Source organism: Sipha flava, unplaced genomic scaffold (genome assembly GCF_003268045.1).
Source record: "Sipha flava isolate LNK unplaced genomic scaffold, YSA_version1 80_pilon_pilon, whole genome shotgun sequence".
NCBI classification, from domain to species: Eukaryota; Metazoa; Arthropoda; class Insecta; order Hemiptera; family Aphididae; genus Sipha; species Sipha flava.
In genome coordinates this window covers 651,973-669,387 of record NW_020273622.1, presented here as the reverse complement: position 1 = coordinate 669,387, position 17,415 = coordinate 651,973, and the positions used below count along the sequence as shown (strand labels likewise).

General features: G+C 27.1%; 1 protein-coding gene across 1 annotated transcript; it reads left to right on the top strand.

The window, feature by feature from the left end:
- The first annotated feature begins 509 nt into the window (after positions 1 to 509).
- On the top strand, positions 510 to 7,593 carry LOC112693083 (cytohesin-1). Its single transcript, XM_025567983.1, has 11 exons — positions 510 to 999; positions 2,908 to 2,981; positions 3,985 to 4,049; positions 4,133 to 4,399; positions 5,111 to 5,223; positions 5,286 to 5,434; positions 5,502 to 5,613; positions 5,689 to 5,922; positions 6,045 to 6,114; positions 6,187 to 6,307; positions 7,314 to 7,593. The coding sequence occupies exons 1-10, from the start codon at positions 960 to 962 to the stop codon at positions 6,272 to 6,274; spliced, it is 1,212 nt and encodes a 403-aa protein (XP_025423768.1). The 5' UTR covers positions 510 to 959; the 3' UTR covers positions 6,275 to 6,307; positions 7,314 to 7,593.
- Positions 7,594 to 17,415: the final 9,822 nt, after the last annotated feature.

Below are 17,415 nucleotides of genomic sequence, written 5' to 3'. Positions count from 1 at the left end.
CCTTCCTATTAGCTCAGAATCGTGTTGTTGAACACCATAAACCATTTAAACGGTGACATTCCGCTCGTACCGTATCCGTGATCCGTGGGATAGGAAACCCTGGGACGTGATCGCCGGCGGCAGCGGGCACCGGTACAGTATTTCGCCCACGGGGCGAAGAGGGTGTAGGGGACAAACAAAAAATTGTATCGGGTACGTGTGTAAAATGATGAGTGAAACGGTAACAAACAACAAATTTCTTTTCTTTTTTTATTATTATTATTATTATTATTATTATTATCACTTCAACGATAATATTGTTGTGCGCGCGATAATCAAAATCACCTCATTCCGCTCACGATAACTATCGTATAAATAACCTTAACCTATTCCGTGGTAAAACCCTCGCCGCGTGACGTCATACGGAAGTAACTTTTCGCGTTTGCGTGCGTACGCCGTGTGAACCGCGAGTATGTGCGAGTGTGAACGTACGCGCGCGCGGAGCGAGTGTTATCCGTCGAGCGTTGTGTTATCAGTGAGTGTCGTCTTTTGTTTTTTAAATCTCTCGAAACCACAAAAGACGTGTTATCTATCATGTTTTGATTTTCGCAACAAATTGCACAGAAAATAATTTCTCGTTCGAACACCGCTTTCGGAAAAAAATAATAATAAACGACTATTCCGTCACCTGTCGTCTGACGTTTATTATTATTATTATTATTATTAAATATTATTATATTGTCTTTTAATTTCCGTCGTTGTAACCTACTTGCGAACGTCTTCACTTTTAATTGTGTTTTTATTGTTCCGAAACGACGTGTCATTGCGATTGCTCTATCAGTGGATTATATTTCAGTGTTTACCAACTCTTTTTGACTATTGCGTTTTTCCTTCGCCCGCTACCTCCCTCGTGAAGAAAAGTCATGATTAATTTCGTAATACTAGTGTTACGAGTATGAAGTGTACTGAGGACATCTAAAATGAATGTCCCATACATGAACGACACTTTCAATATTAATGGTATGTATATTTCCTATGAGCATGTAATATTATCATCGTACACCTATGTCATCCAATAAGATAATTAATTGGTTGTTCAATTTCCATAGTTTTCCATTCATGTATAGTAACATTTTCTAGTCATCAAATTCTAAATAACTTGTTCATCCATTTCAAAATCCTTCAAAATAGGTGTTCATTATTTTTACCTTTTTCATTTTAACATGTTCAATAATATTTCAAATACTCAAAGTCTGTAGCCATAGAATACCTGTATTTTAATTTATTACCACAAAACACTTCAAACACTATTTTAAGTTAAATTTAAAACAACATTATTGAATATAATAAATTAAATGTTGCAATATATTACTATGTATTACTATAAAGTAATTATTGATGGTATTTACGATACTATAAATTTATTTAAATAATCTTTATTTCTATTTCTGTGCAAAGTTAAAATGTATACATTTAAATTGTTTGTTAATATTTACAACCATTTCCCACAACCAATGAACATCATAAAAATATTTATATTCAAATATTTGTTGGCTTAGTACACTCTTAATCAAGTTGATGAGTATTACTGTATATAATAGTATTCATTATATTAGATTAGTTATTTCTGAAAAAAATTAAAATTACATTGCTTAATGTTAGAAAATTATAAAATAACAATATTCAAGAATACTTAAAAAATTAAAGTAACTCCTATGCAATAAATGAAAAAATATTCGATATAGATTTTATTTTATGGCATTATAAACTTTAAGGTATAACTGATTCCATTTGTAAATTATCAAAATATTAATTTTTTTTTTATGTGTTAAAATAACTAACAATTTTTAATACTTGTTAGAAATATAGAATTTATGGATTAATTATATATTGCAAACAAATATTTCTTATTTATACATCATTATCTAGTATTATATTTTTTTATTATTATGAATGATTAAGACAATTAATTTGCTTGTAATAGTTCTAAATATTATAAAGAATATATTTTAGTTTTAGAATTTCATCAGAAGTTTTAATAATTTATTTAGTTTATTATTTAAGTTAGTTAATAAAATTAAATATTTTTCATAAGTCATTCATTATTTCTTATGTGATATAAAATTTAATATTTTTTTATTCCTTTTACCATCCTGATCGCCTATATATAGTTATAATATTAAATAATGTTTTATAATTTATTATATGTTGATTTAATAAATATTTATTCTGTAGATTTTAAAAAAATTATTAATATCTATGACTAGTATAGTTAAAAATTATAGTAAAAAATTGGATTGCTTTTTTCCAAAATTAATAATTTCAAATAAATATTATCTTATATACACTAATAAATATTTTTTTGAGGCACCAATTAAATTATAATATTTATGTTTATTAATATTCACAACTTCCAATATATTATTGCTATAATTGAAATATTGAATATTCATAAAGTTCTACACTAGTAGATATAAGTAAGGTATTTATAATTTATAATTCAGTTCAGATTTTATTGCTTTGTAAAATTTTATTATTATAAATTATTTTTAGAAATATCCTTACCTATTAATTTATTAAATCAATTTAGTTAATGAATATCTGATTTTAGAATATTATTTATAAATACTAAGTAATTACCAATAATTTTTTTTTTTTTTCAAAACAAATACAAATTCATAAATATATTAAAATTGTAATGTTATAAACACAAATAATTAATACATTGATTTTTTTCTTTACAACTAGCTGTTAATTTAAAAGAAAAAAATTATAAACATTTTATTTTAGAAATACTTATTAACAGTAACTAACTAGTAATATTGATTTATACATGTATAAAATTGTTATTTTAATAGTTACCATAAATAAAAAATATTTATAAATATGCATGATATTTGTATAATAATTAATTTCCTTTTTTTTTAGAATTATCAACAGAACAACAAAAGTTGTTAATTGAAATTAGACGCCGTAAAGCCGAATTATTACTTGAAATACAGGTTAGTATTTATTATATATGTTTTCCATGAATTTTAATTAATTAATTAAACCTTGACATACGATTTTTAAACAATAGCCTAAATTATTTATGTTGGTATGTTTGATTACTAAATTTTTAAATTAATTCTATACTATTTTAGAAATTAAACTATTTTTATTATATTTAATGATTTATTTAATAAAATAAATGCATCAATTACATGCTTGATAAAATATTTAAAGTTTTTAAGAGATTAAGTTTTCATTTGTCATACCGGTTATATTTTGTTTTTAACTATATTATAAAATTATAAACTTGGTATTTCTAAATGTTTATCTTATTAATTATTAAAATAAATAAATAACAAATTTAGAATTTTAACTTAAAAATAAATTTAAATCTTACCTATTTAGAAATAATTTTAAGTACAAAATCATTTCAACTACAAATATATATTGGCTATTTTTTAAATGCATTTTTTAAAAAAATTATTTTATATAAAATAATAAAGTAAACTATAATTTTATATTTTAAGAATTTAAATAAAAAATTTTTATACTATAAAACAAATTAACGCCCAGTAGTTGTTTAGTAATACCTATACTTTAAATTAATGCATGACGTGTTTTATCATTAATACAATTTACTATATAAGTACTTAAAATGGTTAGATAAACTTGGAAACCAATTGTGTTATTAAAAAAAATATATTAGTATAGTATACTTTATAAAATAGTTGTTGTTATCTGTAACATATGTATATATTCTGTACAAATACAATATTAAATGTTAATGTATTTAAATTGTATATAAATACATTAATTTTAAATTAATTTTCAGATTAGCTTAATACTTTATTATTAATAATTATTTTAATAGTTTTTAAAAGTTCTTATTTTATTAATTATTTTCTTGAATTATTAATTTATAATATATTGAAGTTGAATATATTATTAATACTATGTTCAATATAAATTGTATAACTTTTTTTTTTTTATCAAATGTTATAATTATTTTTTTAGCAATTGAAAGATGAATTATCCGAAGTTGTTGGTGAAATGGAAAACATGGATTCTAACGATGATAGGTAATTTGATTGATCAAATGGATTTAAAAATAAAAATAATGATTAATTTGTTTTTCATTATTATTTCTAATCTTTTTTTTCAGTAAAAACCAAACCAAAGCCAAACAAATTTCAATTGGTCGTAAAAAATTTAACATGGATCCAAAGAAAGGAATTGAATTTCTTGTTGAACATGGTTTATTGAATCACAATGAAGCTGATGTTGCAGCTTTTCTTTATAAAGGAGAAGGATTAAATAAAACTGCAATAGGCGATTATTTGGGAGAGCGAAACGATTTTAATGAAAGAGTTTTAAGAGAGTTTGTTTCTCTCCATGATTTTACCGATCTCATATTGGTTCAAGCTTTAAGGTAAAAAATCCATATTTTTTATATTTATATTTATTTGTAAACATACAAATATTGTAAATGCTTATTGTGTGTAATCACCTGTGATTAATCTGTCTTTCAACCTTGCTGTAATGTTTATTTAAAGTTTTTTATTTATTTTTATGTAGATTTTCTGTCTCAAAAGCCAATTAATATAAAAACATATTTGTTTATTTTATTTATCACTTGAATCCTTTTTATCTTGGTATAATTTATTCTATTATTTTATTGTTCATTATTTTATGATCACTCAATTTTTGTTACCAAAATATAATTTTTAAACTTAAATTAGAAACATGCAATTGTATTTTAGGTTATAAATATATCAATAACTTAATAATTCATAAATGATACAAAATATTAAATATTATTTTTTAATAAAATAATAAAAAATAAATATTATTAAATGGTTAATACTCTTTAATTAATATATAAATAAATCATAATGCTTCAGTCTAAGTATTTATTTATTTATTTATTTATATATTATTATTTTTTATTGGATAGATAAATATAATTAATATATAAAGCTATATAATAAACTAGAATAAAAATCATTATTTTTTGTGATAAACACGCAAAAAATAAATTATAAATAATATATCAACATTTATAAAAATAAACATCTTTTTACAAAATTAGACTTAGTCATAAATCATGGATGGCTGAAAAAATGTTTATTCATGGTTTTAGGCAATTTCTTTGGAGTTTTAGATTACCTGGTGAAGCACAAAAAATCGATAGGATGATGGAGTGCTTTGCTGAAAGATATTGTCAATTAAACCCTAATATTTTTACCAATACTGGTAAGAATTTAAACTATTTTTTTTATTTATGTTATATATTTTATTTATGACCTTATTTTCAGATACTTGTTATGTTTTATCATTTGCTATTATAATGCTAAATACAAGTCTTCATAATCCTAGTGTAAAAGATAAACCATCTGTTGAACAATTTATACAAATGAACCGTGGTATTAATAATGGTGGTGACTTACCTCGAGAACTTTTAATAGTGAGTTCTGTATAAATATTTAATTTTATGTTTATGTCTTATTTTTCTTATTTTTTTAATTTTGTAGAGTCTTTATGAAAGTATTAAAACAGAACCTTTTAAAATTCCTGAAGATGATGGAAATGATTTAATGCATACATTCTTCAATCCTGACAAAGAGGGATGGTTATGGAAACAAGGTTATTACTTTATTTAATTTTCATTGTATTGTATGAACTTATGTTACATTGTTATTATTTTTTTTTTTTATATAGGTGGTCGTTATAAAAGTTGGAAGCGTCGATGGTTTATATTAAATGATAATTGTTTATATTATTTTGAATACACAACTGACAAAGAACCTCGAGGAATAATTCCTTTAGAAAATATTGAAGTACGGGAAGTATCTGATCGGCATAAACCACACTGTTTTGAGTTATATGCTGCTCCTGGAACTACAGACTTCATTAAAGCTTGTAAGACAGATAGTGAAGGAAAAGTTGTAGAAGGTAAATAAAAATAACACATTTTTGAATTATTATTTTATAAATAATATAAATCTATTATAATGTATAAAATTCTACTTAACATCTTACTAAATTTATTAAATAGAATAAAAAATATTTTATAGGTAAACATACTGTCTATAGAATGTCAGCAGCAACAGCTGAAGAAAAAGACGAATGGACAAAATGCCTTAAGTGAGTTACTAAAATTAATTTATTATATAATGTATGTTCTTATTTTTATCAATTAATTATAATCATTTTCAGACAAAGTATTAGTCATAATCCTTTCTATGATATGTTAGCTGCCCGAAAAAAGAAAGCACAAAAAAGCAGTGTTCATGGTCGAAGCTAGCATCATTTATTTCAACATTTTAAACAGTATTTGGTAATTATTGATTTATTATAAATAATAATAAAGTCTTTAATAACATGTGATTCTATTATCTTCCTATTTAAATAATATAATTATATTATTTTATCATATGATACAATATAAAAAATTATAATATATTTTAATTTTAATTAAATTCAATAATATAGATGGAACTATTTTAAATATTAATATAAACATTTTTCTATTTAATTATACTATGAATAATAAATCTTAATGTGTATCTGTGTTTTAATGATTGTTTTCAAAACACAATTCTTTTTTATTTTATTTAATATTAACAATTAGATACAAAAAAAAAAGACTTATTAAAAAATATGATTATTTTGATAGCAATTATTTATTTTATTATAATAAATCAAGCAACTAGTGAAAAAAATGTTGTATATGTTTATTTATGTAAAGTCCACAACATTAAAATATGTTTTTAAATAATATAATACATGCTGATAATAAATGTAAACTATTAAAAAAGAATGTACAATAATAAAATAAATAGTTATTAGAATAAATGTATGTAAACAAATTATATATTATCAGCTTTAGTTATGATTAACTTGATAAATGTGCTATAAAAATTTTTAGCTAAACAATTATATTTAAATATAATAAAACATTAACATTAAATATTAACCTATATAATACAGAAATATCTCATTCAGCCGGACACCTGTGTAATACATAAATTATACGAGTTTATACTGTAGATTAAAATAAACATGAAAACAAGTTCTACAAATATCTTATAAATTCTGATTATTCCGATTACATATTTATTAATATCAGTTATCATAAATGTTATCCAATTGTTGTCAATATATATTTGATTAAATTTATATTATTTACATACATATGTATTATTTAGCAATTTTAACGATTTTTGATTATTTGGTTTAATTCGGAAAATCTAGAGTTCCAATCAGTGTGGATTTATGAGGTTCTATTGTATTATACACTGTTTTGTGCAAATAAATTTACTAAATTTGACTTTGATTTTTAGTATGCAGTGGTGAATTCATGTGGAAACTTAAAATACTGGAAATTCAACAAAGATCAATTAAATAAAACTTTCAAATAAAATAATGATACCCAATCAATTTTTTTTTTTTTTTGTATCAAGTGGATCAAAATGAAATTAGTGTGATTGAACAATAATCAATATTTTTTATTGATTTGCACTTTATTTTATTATGAATGTAAATTTTTGGTATACCTTATGGCATCATCACATTTTTACTTTAATATAGCTATCTACATTTTCATAACCTTTTGTTAGTTCAAATTAATTTATTATTATATAATTAATTTTATTATAACTATTTTTATAGCTATTTTTATAATATATTATCTAGTCCCAAAATTATACATAATTATTGTTTTAATACTTATTTTATGCATTGTTTTGGTGGAATTTTTGTAAATAATTTTAAAAATAAGTTTTTTGTTGATAAAATCAAATAAAAAATGTAATTGAGTAATTTGTATAATTTATTTATAAACAATTATTCCTATCAATATTTTGTTAGAAGTATGACAATATTTTTAATGTGTTATAATGTTATAATAGCGCAATATTGAAAATAATAAGATAGTTTAGTATTTAAGATTTTTAAGTTTTCAGTTCTAGAAAATCCTACTTATTCACTGATGACCTTTAAGTACATAAGAGAAGATGAGAAACCAAGTTAACCTAAAAAGTGAAAATGAATTACAATTAAATATTAATTAAAAAATTTATTTTTATTATTCAATTATTTATATGTTTGAGGTTAATATTTCATTACTTCATGTCATTTAAGACATTCATTTTTTTCTTAAAAAATTACTTTAACGCTAAAATATGTATTCACTATAAATATCATAATCATACAATACTAAACTATGCATTTGTAAGAATATTAAATTATGTTTATTATTAAATAAATATAAAATAACTGTTAAAATTACATTTATATTAAAACTATTTTTAAATTGGACGTTGGTACACTATGAATAATTATTATAAATATGTTTGAAATATTGTTCAACTTTTCATATCTTTCATTAATTGATATTATTGCTTAGCTGTATCCATTAAAGAATATTTTATGCTCAAATATATTTGTTAATGGGTATAAAGGTAATAAGTAATAAATAATTTATATTGATTACTATAATTAAATTAATATGATAGTTCAACTATTTTATATCAATTGTTTGCAGTTCATTTCAATTTACAATTTTACTTTTACCTATATTCTACAGGTTGTTTATTCTTCTTCTTTATTCTTCCCATGATAAAATTTGATTTTTCTATGATATTTTTTTTTTTTTAATCAATTTTTAACTATTTATACTTGACAATATTTATGAATAGGTATTTAAGTACATGCAATGAAGTATAACATTTTCAAGTACCCGGTATTAGTTAAATTTTGAATCTTATGTCCTCCCTTAAATAAAGTAGAAAGTATATTAGTTCATAAGTGAATTATACTCTCTTTTCTTTAACTTTTCTTTCATTTTGGGTTAATACAATCATTAAAAGTAAGAATAAATCACAGAAGAGTAAGAAAAAACTTGATATTAGTACAATATTATATGAAATCTATTTTGGCTGGTACTATTTCAGATCATTTAATTTATAACTAAAATTATAAGGAAGTGGATAATAAAATATTGTACCTACATAATATTGTTTTAGTACTTGGTGTAATATTTTCAAGTTTTAAATATTTTATTGCTCTAATACCAAACGCCCTATTTTGTTTGAAGTGTCTGAACATTGAAATAATAATACGTAAAAATGTTATTGAATAAAAACAATTATGTCTAATTATAATATTTAAGTGAAAATTAAATTGAGAAATACAATTTTACAAAAACTTTCATGTACAGTAATTTTAAGTTTTAACTTTTTGGCCACTATACATTGGCATCTGACACAAGCATATACAAATGTAAAATGAAAATATAGTGTTTGATTATTAGAATACATAAAAAAAAAAACTATTGAACAATACAATAACGAAAATCACGAAGAATAGAAAATATACTTATAACACCAAGGTCAGCAGCGGAGTGATACACGGAGCTATGCTAAGTATTCATTACGCAAGTCTACGCAGGCGGCTTAGCAACTGTCAATTAGTTTTTTATTTTAATTTATTAATGCTATACAGATAAACATAAGTCTTTTTTCTGATTATCGATAGGGGTTATCGAAAGCAAATAGGTTTTGCTACTGACCCGACGAGTGTGTTAATTTACGAGCACTACGTGATCCCAATGTTCCGAAATAGGCATTGTAAAAACTAACATGGAACTGCAGAACGACCAGTTGTTCTGCGATAGAATGACACTATGGTTCGATGCAAATTGCCTGTATGCATTCTCACACACACAAGGCCGTATCTGGGGGGGGGGGGGCAGGGTGTCAGGACTCCCCTCGAAATTCCTTCAATATTTTACGAATGTTTAAAATAGGTACTTATTTATATTTAATACCAACATAAATATTTTTAATCAAAAATGACTTAAGCTCCAATTAATCATTGACTGCTTTAAATTTTATATGATAATATCATATGAAAATATGATATTAATTTTAATAAAAGAAGATTAAATCTTTTACTGTCGTATTTTTAACCAAATATCAAAAGTTAAAATCTAAATTCAATAAAATTACAATATACATGTTTTGGACCCATAATTGCAATGCCTTTCGTCAGACCGTTCAGCAATCAGCATTGTTATGCCAATGGCGCGTATCGTACAATTATGTTATTGTCTGACGACGCTTTCGTACCATAGCGCACGGGCCTAAACGCGGTCGGCGAAGACGGTAAACATTGCTCTCGCGATGATGCGCGTCCGGACGGACAGTTGACAGTATAAAGGCGGGTTTGCACGCAACGACTTTGTCGAACAAAACAAATCGTATCAAGTAAAACGAAGCGGATCGTACTGTGAATCGTACGTCTCACCGCTTCGGTACTAAATCGCACGTTTGCTGAGATGTACAACTTTTCATCGATTTCTGGTTCGATTGTCTCCTAGAAAATATATGGTTACGACTCCTTACTCACTTTTTACGTCTTTTGTAAAAACAATATAGGTACTTAACATAATATTTATTTTTTTTTTATGGTTTTTTCAAAATAACTCGCGGCAACATAGGCCATTGGGACATTTTTTAAATGTTACTCAATTATTTTGATAATACCATGAACTTGATTGTTGCTTTCATTGATTCTCTGCAGTTGTTGAGTGATGTGGAAATATGTTCAGGGAGACCAGCTTTTTTTCCTGTGGAGCTCGTAGTTTAGGCATTCGGTCGGTAAAGGCTAGTTCAGACTGTGCCAGTAATTTAGTCGAGTGGTAAGTGATTTACTAACTGAAAAGTGTTCAGACACAACTAGGGCTTAAAACTGTTTTAGTACATAAGTAGTCGTTTTGGTGCTGTGGAAAGTGATATATTTATATTTTAACGTTTGACATAAATAAGTATAGCAAAAATTTTTTAATTACTCAACCACAAAACAACAAAAATTTCTCAGAACGTTTATAAATAAAATTATACTATATTTTAATTGAACATCTCGAATGATTATTTCGAGATATCTCGTGATTATAAAAATGTCTCGATTACTAATATCTCGATTATTAATATTTCGAATGATTATTTCGAGACATCTCTCGATTATAAAAATGTCTCGAATACTAATATTTCGGTCATTGAAATCATTTGATTATGCCCATCACTATAGTTCAGACCCAAAGCTAGCTTATTTAGTTATCAGTCGGGAAAGAGGGGGGTGCTACTCGACCAAAAAAATAGAATAGAATGGATTGACTAAACTACTCAACTAAATCGATCTGTCCATACATGATGATGATAAAATACTCGCTACTTGACTAAATTACTGGCATAGTCTGAACTAGCCTTTAGTAAGTGCTTGATAACTGACTGACTGATCAACGTAAAACAAAAACTACCATACCGATTCAGTTGAAATATTGAGAGTATGTCTTATTACTTATTACTCTGTGTAACCACTGCTCCCAGAAAGCGTTTCTCAAAATAAATATTTTTAAGAGTTAAAACAGCATACAATGTTTTATATAAATGTTATATATAAATGATAATTTAAATTGCGGACCGTGGAGTAGGTTATTTTTTATGAACCCTTGATTGAATAAAAATTACTATGTACTTTTAAAAGTGATAATTTATATTGTAACACATCATTATTCATGTCAGTCGATCGTGTTTGGCATAATCCTTTTAATTTGTGATTCAAAGTATTCTTTAGAACAAATTGCCGTTATACAGAACCCATAAAAAACGCAACAACTTCTTCCGCTATGCTGATAGTATTTCTGACAGAAGCTACTTTACATAAATAAGAAAGAAAAATATTTAACGCATGATTTAAACATGGAAATTGTATGGCCATTGGTCATTATTTTAAATAGTAGTTATGGCACCAATATTTTTAAAAGTCATTACACTGCATCCATCAGTTTCTACGCCTACCTATACAAAATTTCAAATCGAGTCCAAGGTCTTTTGAAATATCTAATGACCAATAGAAAGTCCTGTTCATTTTGACTATCCAGATGTAATGTCATCCGCAGTGGCGTAACCAAGGGGGGGGGGGAGGCTAAGAGAGTTATAGCCCTCCCCTCATGGGTCGTATTTAAGTGCATATAATATAATAGATTACTACTATTTGGTATTTAAGTATTTTATAACTAAATGTTTACGAATAAAGGGTTTTGTCTGTGGTACATAGGCGTATTATTTCTATCATAATTATCACTATTTTTTTCATGGTTATCATGAAGGTTGTTGGCGACTCTCGTCTAACTCTATAATTTTATGAGTATAATCACTATAGTTTTTATATTATGTCGCAGCCAGGGCTTATTCTAAATCGCAGTTGAGCTTATTTGGAAAAGGTAGATGCGCACTTGATAATAAACTTTTGCGTAATTGATTTTTAATTCAATGTTGTTTAGTGTTATTTTATACATTACATTATGATTTATAAACAAAGTAAAAAGGAAATTTATTAAAAAATAATAAAAAAAAATCTTTGAACACGAATGTAAATTGTTTTATATCTTTTAAATACATTACATTTTAAATTACTTCACAAAGAAGCTACACATTTTATCATTTTTTAACTATAATTTGACAGTATATTTTGAGATCATAGTTCTATTTTGATAGGGTTATTTAAACAAAATGCGTAGTTGATAAAAATCCTTAGAATAATCCTTGGTCGCAGCGATGCTACTGCAGCTGACCATTATTGATTTATTATTATTATAGATTATATTTTAATAAATATTATTTAAAAGTATTTCAAAATGCTAGAAATACATTTATAGGCTTGATGGTGGGAAGGAGGAAGGGCGAACTTTCAAATCCTCTCTTACCTAATCTGCCTAAAAAAGTGTTTAGCCCTCCCATTTAAAACGCAACTGCATTAATGAATTTATAGGTATTAACATATCGAATTGTTCATAGATTTTCCCATCATACACATATCTTATCGATACACTGAATTGTTGGACGTGAAATGTCGGTAATTTCGTCGAATATAATAGTAAACACTTCAGATTTTTCCCGTGGACCCGCCGCGAACGTGTACTCTCGATAAAACGTACGTTTTATTGTCCGTCCAGGTTGTACAATTGGTTGTTGCGCGTAAGCCCGCCTTGTTGTAGGTACACGAATATTCGATATGAATAACCGAAATCGTCAACGAATTAAAAAAAAAAAAAAAAAAAAAAAAAAAACAGCTGTAAGGGGCGGCGGATCTATGGTAAGTATGTACATTCGGGCGAATACAATTATTGAACCAGGTGTGAACGGTTTAGTTCGGTAGTAGCACTACGGTCGAATCAAACTGTAGCAGCCGATGGTCGGGTAGTAATGGGTACTACACGACGAACCATTGCATCCGTTCATTATTTATGGTTAATAACGTACAGCCATCGGAACGAAAACAAAATAATAGGTGCGCCGAAACGATTGTTCTCGGTCGATAAATGTTGATGGTGCACGGACGGTACGGTACCAACAATAATACGACCGGACTTCGCCGATCCGAGCACGGTGCGAACCGTAAAAATGTATAAATACATACAAACAACGCGTGCACGCCCACACGTTCGAGTGAACAAGCGTAGATTATTATTATTATCATCGCGTCGTGCCGCGTACGGATCAGCGGACACGCGGTACGACCGGCGCATACCGTTTACGCGGCAACGTTGTAACACCGCGCGAGGTGTTTTATTTTTCCCCTCCACGACAATGACTGTTGTTACGGTCGTCGTATAATACGTTTGCGCACCGAAACCGCCGTGCTACCGCGGTAAAAACGGTGCTCGCGCGATCCCGTGTGCCATCGTGCACGCGGACGGGACTTGGTACACGGTTTTTACGACCGGACCGACCGGTGACACGCCCCTCTCGGCGTTGGAAAATCAATACTCCGTCCACTCACGACTCACTCATCTCGCACGACACGGCGACAAACCGATAACAGATGGACAGAAAAAAAAAACTAATTTTTTTTTCATATTTTTCACCCCGTGCCGTGTGCACACGTCCCGCGATCGGCAGTGAAACCTGTCCAAAACGGACCCTGAGTAGGGCGGCAACCCGTCTACGGACTTCAACAGAAATAGTATAGTCCCGTCACGCAATACCACGGCCAATTACGTACCGGACGAGTCGGAAACCTGTGTGCAAACGGAATGTTCACCAGGTCCTGCGTCGAAGACGGTTTTCGCCGTATTACGTTATCCTGTTTCGGCGGCGTCGGACAATGTGTGCCCGCCATACGCGGCTACAATTACAGACAATTACGTATTTAGGTACCTATCGTCAACCATCCGTCTATGTATTGCGTGCCCAAACAAAAGCGTACAACGGTTGTGATAACTTACGTGCACTTTGAAGTCGGTTACAAGACTTAAGAGATAAAAAAAATTAAAATTCAGAAAATCTTTGTTAGAATTAACTCGTCCCTCGTCTAAATAAACATTGTTCTATAGTTGAATTCAAAATAATTTCATAAAAAAACGTCTAACATTGTGACATTCGAAATATATATATATTTTTTTTTTATTCCCGTATATTGAATTTTGGAATCTGGCCACCTTACATCTGACTTATATCCGACTCTCGCACCAAAACCAATCAACTACTTATTGTTTGAATCATTACATTTATCAGGTAACTATTTGTTAGGAGTAAATTAGTGTAGGTATAAATCTGGCGCCGTTTGGCGGGTGGCAAGGTGGGAATTTGCCCCTGTCTGATTAAAAAGCATCCCAAAGGACCGGTTGTTGTCGTTTAGCCATGAGTCGTTATTAGTGAAAAATCAAGCGTATTTTTATAATTTTGAAAATACTGCGTACTAGATAATTATTTATTACCACAATATTTGGTAATTGCCAAATGGTATAAACTATAAATAGATAGATGAGCGTTTTATAAGAATATTAAATTTTTGAATGAACTTGAACCGTTGTTTCAACAATTCTAACAATGAAATCATTTTTACTTGTAGTATTTTCTTATTTTCCAGTCCTGATTATTTGAATTTTAAAATTGTCTTTCCTTAATCACTATAGTAATTTTGAAATTGATAATTTAATACTTTAAACTGAATTCTCCTGTGCAAAAAACTTAAATTTATTAACTTAATTAACTTAAATCATTCTAATAAAGAACGAGATGATGGAATTCATGATCTATTTTCTATTTCTAAAATTTTAAATAAACTTCCTAAAGCTTTTACTGAAAGTCTTAAAATTATAAATGTTTTTAAATGTTCTTTTCTTTCCTTAATTAAAACCTATCTATGGGAAATGATCGGCTGAGTGATTTGTTGGTTATAGCATTGATTTTAGAATATACTATATTATAGTATATTCTAAAATCAATCGTTATAGCTGTTGAAAGTGATATTGCTGCAAAAAATCAGTTTAGATTATGCAGTAGTAGAGATGAAAAAATACGGTATTTTATTTATTTTTTTGTATAATATCGTATTATACCGGTATTCAGTGGCGTATCAACGGGGGTGGTTTTGGGGGTTCAAACCACCCCCATAGACTTTTTTTTTTAATGTTATTTTTAATAATTTCTTGCGTTTTGTTACGATCAATATCAATAGATTAGTTGCGTTTAATATTAACCTATTAACTAAGTATCCAAATATGAAAATGTAATATTATATACAGGTAATAACGTTCTCTATAAAACGGGTGATCATAAATATTGTCATTGTATATTATAGATTAGAAGAGCTTATATTAGTTTTATAATTACGAGTTGGATATTTTAGGTATTTTTCACAAAACATTAACGATAATCAATAAGTACCATTATTTTGATCTTGGAAATATTGTAGTTATTTCTTTCTTTCTTATCCGAGAAGTTGTATAAACAAGTTGACCAGGGGCGTATTTAGACTTACTTCTAGGGGGGGGGGGGGACTCAAATTGTTTCTTTAATTCAGACTCAAAATTTACTAGTAAAATTTTTGGTAATATTTATATCAGGTGAATCCTTAATATTTGTGTTTTTTTTTTTTTAATCTAATGCAGGATCCACTTAGAATGATCTTTTGTGTAGTTCTTTTTTTGACATCTATCTGTGTTTTGAAAGTTTCGTTTGCGTTTTATTTAATTTTTCACTAAGTATGGACTGGATCTTCAATCAAAATAATATATATTATTTATCGTTATGGGACATATAAACGTTATAAGCAATTGAGCGTTTAACGCTATAAATAATTTAAACATTATTCAATTTAAGCGTTTAAACGTTGTACAAATTTAAACGTTTAAAAAATTTTCCGTTTACCATTATTGACAGTTAAAACGTTATAAAAAATTTAGCCGTTTGCGTTATTTAAATTAGTGTAAAATTTAAAACGTTTTCAAATGTAATAATACTATAAAATAAATCATAATTTTTATTTCTTAATAATATACCCATTACTTATATAAAAATTGTGTTGGTTTAAAAATTCTCGGGAGGGATTGCCCCCATCACCCCCCCTCAAATACGCCACTGAAGTTGACGTCTTTACATTTATAGTCTTACGTTTCACAGAATTAAAATGGTAAGTGTTAACAAAATTAATTAATTTTATAATGCTAAATATTTTTTTTTTAATATAATATTATATACAGTAAAGTATATTATATTAAAACCAGTAGATATTATAAAATATGATTTGTCTTTTATAATTTAATAATTTTAGGCTCATTCGAAAAGTGATAAAAAATCATCAGGAAAAATTGATTCTTTTTTTTACCTATGTTAAAAGAACAAAAAGTAAATGTTATGAAATAAATTTTAAAATATACATATAGATAATAATATTATGTAGTAGATATATTTTTATTCCCGTAACCACCCCCATAAAGTCATTCTGGATATGCTATTGCCGGTATTATACCAGTATTATACCGTATAGAAACTTGCAGTACCTTAAATTATAAGGAATTTAACAAAGGTTATATGTTAATTATGAAATATAAATTATTTTAAAATGGAATAATTGAGAATTGGTTAAAAAGTTAGAAAAAAATTAAAAAACACATAATAAAAGAATTATTCACCAAATTCACCAAATTAATATTTAGTCATGCTACCGATTTGCAATTATGGTATAGGTAACATACGTATCTACAGTGCTGCAATGGAGGGTATACGGCGGTATACTTTCTGGTTATTTCTAATAAACTCCGTATATCTTCAGATTAAGGTCGTATATTCTCTGTTGTAGTGAAATTATATATATTGGGCGATTGACGGGCATGTACTGTAGATTAGATAATATAACAATCAAATAACTGTATAATATCTGTATTTAAGATAAAAATGAAATGTTCAGCCGTCGCATAATACTGTGTAGTGTATGCATTCGTTCATTTTTCATTTTGCCGTTGACAGTGATTCGTATATCATATCTGTGTATTAGTTATGTCCAGTCGATCAATAACAAGGTACGTGTTTATTTTATTTGCAAATCTATTTTAATAAGCAATTATAATATGGATAGTTGGTTAAAAATGAGAAGTTT